Source organism: Astatotilapia calliptera, chromosome 10 (assembly GCF_900246225.1).
Source record: "Astatotilapia calliptera chromosome 10, fAstCal1.2, whole genome shotgun sequence".
Taxonomy (NCBI): domain Eukaryota; kingdom Metazoa; phylum Chordata; class Actinopteri; order Cichliformes; family Cichlidae; genus Astatotilapia; species Astatotilapia calliptera.
In genome coordinates this window covers 11,779,735-11,787,770 of record NC_039311.1, presented here as the reverse complement: position 1 = coordinate 11,787,770, position 8,036 = coordinate 11,779,735, and the positions used below count along the sequence as shown (strand labels likewise).

General features: G+C 46.4%; 1 protein-coding gene across 1 annotated transcript; it reads left to right on the top strand.

Annotated features, from left to right (window-relative positions):
- The first annotated feature begins 352 nt into the window (after positions 1-352).
- On the top strand, positions 353-8,036 carry arhgap35b (Rho GTPase activating protein 35b). Its single transcript, XM_026181420.1, has 7 exons — positions 353-410; positions 2,138-6,045; positions 6,194-6,335; positions 6,734-6,811; positions 6,970-7,101; positions 7,314-7,419; positions 7,552-8,036. Exons 2-7 carry the CDS (start codon positions 2,332-2,334, stop codon positions 7,961-7,963), a joined length of 4,584 nt encoding a protein of 1,527 aa, XP_026037205.1. The 5' UTR covers positions 353-410; positions 2,138-2,331; the 3' UTR covers positions 7,964-8,036.

Here is an 8,036-nt window from a genome sequence, read left to right as displayed (position 1 = left end):
TATTGAAAAAGCAACGTGGTGAACCGGGAGGAGAAGACGACTGAGTAGATTTTTTTTTCCTTTTTTTAAACACGCGTCTCAATCTCGCACTGGTGAAGAAAGCGTTGCGGGAACAGAAATCGGATTGTTCTATTGTTCGGGATATTTATTTCTTGCCTTTCCCGTGTTTGATTTCAGTTAAAACATTAGTGCAAGGAAAAAAACAAAACAGGAGAAATCCAGACATGGGTGAAGGATATTGTATTCAGATGAGCACATCGCACAAATTGTAGAGGTATTGGTTTCATGTGCGAATAGTTCCGACCCACAGTGCATTCTCTGCGGCTGCTTATGCACATCAGGCGGCGGCGAGGGCTGCGGCAAGAGCTGGCCTGACAGATGCAAGAGGAGAAAGGGGGAGAAATGCAATGGTATGTATTCTACGTGCTCGCTCTGCTTTATTGGCTATTTCCTAGCGAAGCTGTCGAGTGCTACACCCCAAGACAGCTGGGTAAATACATTCCCGTGAAAGGTTGTCTGTCTGTCGGTGTGCAGGAGGTAAGGCTATCCCGGCTCTCCGGCGCTGCCATTTCATTATGTAGACAGCAGGCCTGGCGTGGTCACCCCTCTCTGTGCACCCTCAAGCCCGTGTTAACTGTTAATCCTTTTGCAGAACATATACGGTTACACAATCTTAGCTTTAAAAAAAGTAGGTTGTGTGAAGGGAATTGATTAAAAGGGCACTTTGGTGTGCTGTTTTGCTGATGGCGTTTTGGTAAAGGCATGCTGGTTGGTTTTTTTTCTTGATTTGAAAAGAACTTGTCTGCTCATTTGGATATCAGGCCTTGCTCAGCTGAACTGTTTGGACTGCCCATGTTTGCTTCCGACCCCACTATGAAGTCATGGTCATATGGCAGGTTAAATATTTCTTCATGACTCATGCTTTTTTTGTTTTGTATTTTTAAATGCAGGATTTTTTCACTCAGGAAATCTTATTACACATTAATTAACCTCTGCATATGGTTTATTTTTAATTTTTTTTAGATCACATTATGTGCCGACTATTGTAGCAGAATTGCATCAGTGCTATAATAATAATAATAATGGAAGCATTAGTCAGTGCCATAAAATTGGCAGTAACATTAAGTGTCTTAAAGGTGTGAGCAAGTCCGTAGCCCTTTGGCAATGATGGTAAGTGTGACTAAGGCTGTTTAATAAGCTCTTCATTCATTTTTTTGGTCAGGGAAGATGCTTTTAAAGATAGCTGCTGTTTCCCTTAGGCTGAAGAGTGTTGACTGAGGCGCTTTCACCATAGTCATTTTAATGCTTGTCACCCCACTCACTGATCAGCTGAGGTCGTCATTTTAACAAAAAGGGGGGGAAAAGTACCACTCCCAACATGTTTCTCCAGGGATTAATGTCATCTTTTGATCCTCTGTAGATGTTTTTAAGGAATTCTGGCGATCAGTACAGCCGGTGTTGAAATGAGTCGATTAAATAAATTTGTCGATCAGATAAAAGATTATTCAAAAATTTAGATGAAGCGCAGTCAAGTGTACTTGCCCATTTTATTCAGTTCATTAATTGAATGTGCAAAAATGAGCCTTCTTCCTTATTTGAGATTGTGTTTGGCCCCCTGCAAGGAGACCACATTGCTGGTATTCCTGTTATTATATGTCTGTTTTCATTACGCTTTGCTGGTGGCAGGATGTATGCCAGTGTGCATATAATATTAATGCAGTGATGTCGGGCAACTTGAAATCAATTAAAAATAATGAGAACCAGTATTGGTTGGTGTTATGGGTTCTTTGTGGCATTTACCATTGAGAGGATTCATCAGTCTTTGTCAAACAAAGGGAATAAGCACAAAATGGATTAATATGTGCCTCCATTATTATTATAGATAGCATCTGTTGTTAAGAAGGATAAAAGTAAAAAATGCCTCATTCAAACTAACAAGTACATTTTTACATCTTAAAGTAGCATAATGCTATTTACTTTTATTATTATAGCTGCTTAAGGGGAAGAAGGGCCTGACATTTGCCCAATCATTCTCTTTCATACTGTTTTGTTTCCCCCCTTTATTTCAAAATGAGTTTTTGGTTGATTGCTTATTTTGTCTGATTTCATTTTTTTTGTTCTCTGTTTCTTTTGACAGGATCTGATTCATGCAACGAGTGAATGAAAGAACCGTCTGCTCATATCACTGCGGCGCTGTCTTATTATAATTTAAGCCCCAGCAGACGAAAGAGAAATCTGATCTCCTTTGTAGATCAGCAACTTTATGGACAAACATTCAAGTGAACTCCTTCATACAGTGCCTGTTTAAGGCAGGATGAGTGTCAGCAGGCTATGATGGCCAAAAAGCAAGATGCGCGGTCGCCCATTTACAACCTCATTGTGGTGGGTTTGTCCGGAACAGAGAAAGAGAAGGGACAATGTGGGGTTGGCAAGTCCTGCTTGTGTAATAGGTTTGTGCGTCCTAGCGCTGATGACTTCTACTTGGATCACACGTCCGTGTTGAGCACCAGCGACTTTGGGGGTCGAGTGGTCAATAATGATCACTTCCTATTTTGGGGGGAGGTGTCACGGGTTCTCGAGGAGGGGCCCGAGTGCAGGATGCATGTTGTGGAGCAGACCGAATTCATTGATGACCAGACGTTTCAGCCACACCGTAGCACTGCTATGCAGCCCTATATCAAACGGGCAGCAGCAACCAAGCTGGCCTCAGCAGAGAAGCTCATGTACTTCTGTACGGATCAGCTAGGTCTGGAGCAAGACTTTGAGCAAAAGCAAATGCCAGAGGGTAAGCTGCAGGTCGATGGCTTCCTCCTTTGTGTCGATGTAAGCCGTGGCATGAATCGAAACTTTGACGACCAGCTGAAATTTGTCTCAAACCTGTATGGTCAGCTGAGCAAGACTAAGAAGCCCATTGTGCTGGTCCTCACCAAATGCGACGAAGGAGTAGAGCGCTACATTAAAGATGCACATACCTTTGCTATCACAAAAAAGAGTCTACCGGTAGTTGAGACATCGGCACGCTCAAACATAAATGTGGACCTCGCCTTTCTCACTTTGGTTCAGCTTATCGACAAGAGCAGGGGCAAGCCTAAGATCATCCCATACTTTGAGGCCCTAAAACTCCAGAGTCAGCAGATAGCTTCTGCTAAGGATCGCTATGAATGGCTAATCAACCGTATAGTAAAGAATCATAATGAAACCTGGCTAAACACCAGTCGACGCATGAACAACTCCCCAGAGTACAAAGAATATGTCTTCTTGGAGGGAACGGCTAAATGCAAGAAACTTTTTCAGCAGCATGTCTACCGTCTGAAGCAGGAACATATTGAGAGGCGTCGGAAAATATACGTAAGCACTCTTCCTTTAGCACTTAGCTCTTTAGTGCCTGACCTGGATGAGATTGATCAGTTGAGCTGGTCTGGGGTACAGAAAGTCCTTGAGTCCAAGCAACACTTCACCCACTGGTTTGTTGTTCTGGAGGACTCGCCATGGGAGGATACGTCTCACATCGACAACATGGAAGATGAGCGAATCCCTTCTGACCTGTTGGAGACTGCTGAAGCAGAAGAAATTTTTAATGCCCACCTGGAGCATCTGCGCAATGAGTGCAAACGGGCGGAGATGAGGCAGGAGTTTAAGCAGAGACTGGCTTCCTCCCCCTTCGTAACACCTGGTAAACCTTGGGAGGAGGCCCGGAGCTTCATCATGAATGAAGAGTTCTACCAGTGGCTTGAAGAGCCAGAATACCTGGATCTCTATAATCGGCATCAGAAGGAGATCATTGACCGTGCTAAAGAAGACTTCCAGGAGCTTCTGCTGGAATACTCTGAGCTTTTTTATGAGCTTGAAGTGGATGCTAAACCCAGCAAGGAGAAGATGGGGGCAATCCAAGAGGTTCTTGGGGAGGAGCAGAGGTTCAAGGCACTACAGAAGCTTCCTGCTGAAAGAGATGCTTTGGTATTAAAACATATCCACTTCGTCTATCATCCCACCAAGGAGACCTGCCCTAGCAGTCCACACTGCGTAGACTCTAAGATTGAGCAGCTGTTAGCATCACGTTTTCCCTCCCATTACCCCTTTTTTGACGTGAAAGCTCATTTTGGGGACACCAAGGCTGACAGAATAAACCTCGTTATACTTGGGAAGGATGGACTAGCCAGAGAATTTGCCAATGAGATTAGAGCTCTCTGCACAAACGATGACTGGTATGTGTTAGACGGGAAGATGTACGAACTGACGCTGCGACCTATTGACGGAAATGTACGTCTTCCGGTAAATTCTTTCTACACCCCCACTTTCACTCCTCATGGGTGTTTGTGTTTGTATAATTCAAAAGAATCACTTTCTTATGTGGTGGAAAGCCTCGAGCGACTTAGGGAGTCAACTCTGGGCCGAAGAGATAGCCAGCTAGCACAGCTGCCGACTTCACTGCTTTTAGTCACTAAACGAGGTGTAGGATCATACGTTGATATAGGTGGTGACACTGCCTTAAACTTGATAACACAGGGGCAGCAGTTTGCAAGGAGATTGCAGTGTAGCTTTTTAGACCCCGCCTCCCCCGGTGTGGGCTACGGCCATAACATAAGTGAGACCCAAATAAACCAGGTGCTGAGGGGCCTTCTGGATATCAGGAGGAGCACATCTTTTAGTAGCAGCTCCCCACCTCTCCTCCCTGAGCCTCCAGGTCTCCGAGACTCTCAGCCAGTCCCAGAGGCAGACCTTCGCATTGTCATGTGCTTAATGTGTGGAGACCCCTACGACACCGAGCAGCTCCTGTCGCCTTTCTTAATGCATCAGCACTGCAGGCCCATGTCTAATAGCGGCACCTCCGTGTTGCTGGAGCAGACAGTTGGTGGACATAAGCTGGCTATAGAGCTCTCTCTGCTTTCATACCACGCCTCCTTCACTTTGAGGAAGAGCAGGTTAGTGCACGGCTACATTGCAGTCTACTCTGTCTCCCGAAAGGCCTCCCTGGAGACCCTTTGTGCATTCTTGTGCGAGGTGCAGGACATCATCCCTATTCAGCTGTTGGCAGTCGGAGATAGCCAGGCAGAGCTCACTGACAGCGATTATGCCTGTGAACAGCTGATCCAGGGGGAGGAACTAGCCCATGAGATTGAGGGTCGCTTCAACAGCGTGGTTTGTGGGTCTGGAGGGGTGGTGGGGGGCCTCCACAGGATAGAAATGTTTCATCCGTTTCTGATGGAGGTAGTAGAGAAGCGCAACATTGTGGAGGCCACGCACATGTACGATAATGTCGCTGAAGCGTGTACCAATGAAAATGTCTACTCCCCGCGCTGCAGCTCTCCTAGTCCTGTCACTATGTTCCTGGATTCCGAGGACGACGTAGAGCCGTCGCCACCGTACTATGATGGCACGCTCACATCTCACAGTAGCGGTTTCAACATGCCCGACTTAGATTCCAGTGACATCTCTGTCATATCTGATATCAGGGACTTTGAGAACAAACTGAACAACAAAGTACCCCCCCAAGTGAGAGTGAAACCAGGCGTCACTTTCGATTTCCGGAAAATGAGCCGTAACCCATATATCGACACGCTGGGTCATCGGCGGTCCTTACCCTCTGCTGTCACCTGGGTTCCTGGCGGCGACATGGGATACGATCCCTCAGACTACGCCGAACCCATTGACGCCGTTTCAAAACCCCGCCCGAGCAACGAAGAGATCATCTACTCGGTACCACATGACAGCACACAAGGAAAAATCATCACCATCCGCAACTCAAACAGGATGCACTCCAATGGAAACGGCTCAGACAGCGAAGCGGACAGCAGCTCTCTGGAACGAAGGAGGAAGTTCTCTGCAATTGGCGTGAAGCCTCGTCTTTACCGTGACCGCTCTAAGCGGCTGGGCAAGTTCAGTAGCTTTCGCACGAGCTTCATAGGCAGTGATGACGAGATGGGAGCTCTTCCAAAGTCCAAAGAAGATGACTTTGGGACCCTTAAAGGTGAAAGTCTAGTGAATGAGGAGAGCGAAGACCCAAAGAAGAGGAACATTCTGAAGAGCCTGCGGCGGACAGCCAAGGTGTGTTATTATTGAGAAAAGCCATTTGTCATGTTGCATAGCTTTCAAATTAGTGTAATGACTGGACATTTTGTTAGTGCACCTTGGTGTCAGCGTAATTATTGCTTTGAGATACTAAGAGTTTCGTTCTTTGCCTTTTTTCCTGCAGAAAACTAGACCAAAGCCCCGTCCAGCTATTCCCAAGCCCTTGGAGAGCAACTACTTCGGGGTCCCCCTGGTGAATGTGGTATCCCCAGACAGACCGATCCCTCTCTTCATTGAAAAGTGTGTCCGCTTCATTGAGACAACAGGTAAGTGCCTTTTTTTCCTCGTTAATTAACAGCTTATTTCGTGCTGTTCCTTTAATTGTGTTTAAAGTTTCATTCAGAGAAATTCTCACTGCACTCATCACTTATCAGGTTTTTAATTTGTACTTTTGGTAAAGGTCTTTTATGGAATTTATTTTAGTGATTAATCATCTTCACATTCCTGCAGAGTTCCTAAACCCATGCACCTGCTCATGACCATAATGCAATGTGAAATTAATAGTAGGGTGCGTTTAATCTTCAGCATCTGTTTAATCTTCGGCGTCTGTGTTGCCTCGTCTGTTTGCAAAGGGGCTGATGAAGTGTTTGTGCTTTGCTTGTTTCCCACTGTGACACCCATCCACGTCTTTCCCCTTTTCTCTGCTTCGCTCGTTCTCCTTCAGGCCTGAATACGGAGGGTTTGTACCGCGTAAGCGGCAACAAGTCGGAGATGGAGAGCATGCAGAGGCAGTTTGAGCAGGGTGAGTTGCTCATCGTACTTGTTTGAACCAGCTGTAATTATGTGACTGCCTAATCAAAACATGAGCAGGGTTACTGGAAGAAAGTGACACAGAACTCATTGCTCATTCCCGATGAATGCTACGACTGACGGGTGTTAACTGTCATTCTCCCTGTGCAGACCACGGATTAGACCTAGTGGAGAAAGACTTCTCCATAAACACTGTGGCTGGAGGCCTCAAAAGCTTCTTCTCTGAACTGCCTGAGCCCCTGGTGCCTTGTGCTCTGCAGGTGGACCTACTGGATGCTTTCAGTAAGCAAACACTGCTGGGCTGGGAGAGTCTTTACTAGAACATAAAAAGATTATTTCTTTAGAAAGGAACAGGGGTGGGAAGGTTTTGGCAGAGCTGCTCCATTTTAGGTGTTTTAGTCTTGACAAACATTTTTCTGACGGCGTAGAGAGACGTTTCAGCTTTAAATCACTGTGTGTGATGAAGTCTTTAAAAAAACATCCTGTTTGTGCAGAAATCAGTGATAGAGAACAGAGGCTGTATACCATGAAGGATGTCCTGAGGAGGTTCCCCAAGGAGAATTATGATGTCTTCAAATATGTAACGAACCACTTACACAAGTAAGTCCCCTGTTTACGGTTTAAATCACTTTCATGCGTTGTCATCTATTTTTTTTTTTGTTTGCTTGTTTTTTACCCCTCCTCCGCTATATGAGAAGGAATCAGTCAGTGTACCTTTCTGTGTTTTCTCAGGGTGAGCCAGCTGAACAGGGTGAACTTGATGACCAGTGAGAACTTGTCCATCTGTTTCTGGCCCACCCTCATGAGGCCAGACTTCTCCACCATGGATGCTCTGACTGCCACGCGCACCTACCAGACAATCATTGAGACCTTCATCCACCAGTGTGCATTCTTCTTCTACAACCAGCCCTTCCTCGACTCCCCCACCGGCCTGGGGGGCCTCCCTGCCTCGCCCACCACCACCCTCGGCGGGAGCTCTGCCTACTCTTGTTACCGCTCCTCTCCACCTCACACCACCCCTCACTTCAGCCCCTTGCAGCAGTCCCCACCCACTACCCCCCAGTCTCCCCTGCAGTCTCTGCTCCCTCCCCTCCACCAGCACCCCCACGCCCACCATTCCCCCGCTGAACAGGAGACACTGTGAGAGACAATGAAACCATGTGTGCCCATGATGATGCTGGACCTTATCACCAACACACACTAAAAGAAAAAAAAAA

What these genes read in the sequence shown, in the direction of transcription:
- arhgap35b (XM_026181420.1), top strand. Translation starts at nt 2,332, where the DNA reads ATGATGGCCAAAAAGCAAGATGCGCGGTCGCCCATTTACAACCTCATT. An exon ending in CCGCTTCATTGAGACAACAG is followed by an intron (nt 6,336 to 6,733) that starts GTAAGTGCCTTT and finishes GTTCTCCTTCAG; the next exon opens with GCCTGAATACGGAGGGTTTG. An exon ending in GGACCTACTGGATGCTTTCA is followed by an intron (nt 7,102 to 7,313) that starts GTAAGCAAACAC and finishes CTGTTTGTGCAG; the next exon opens with AAATCAGTGATAGAGAACAG.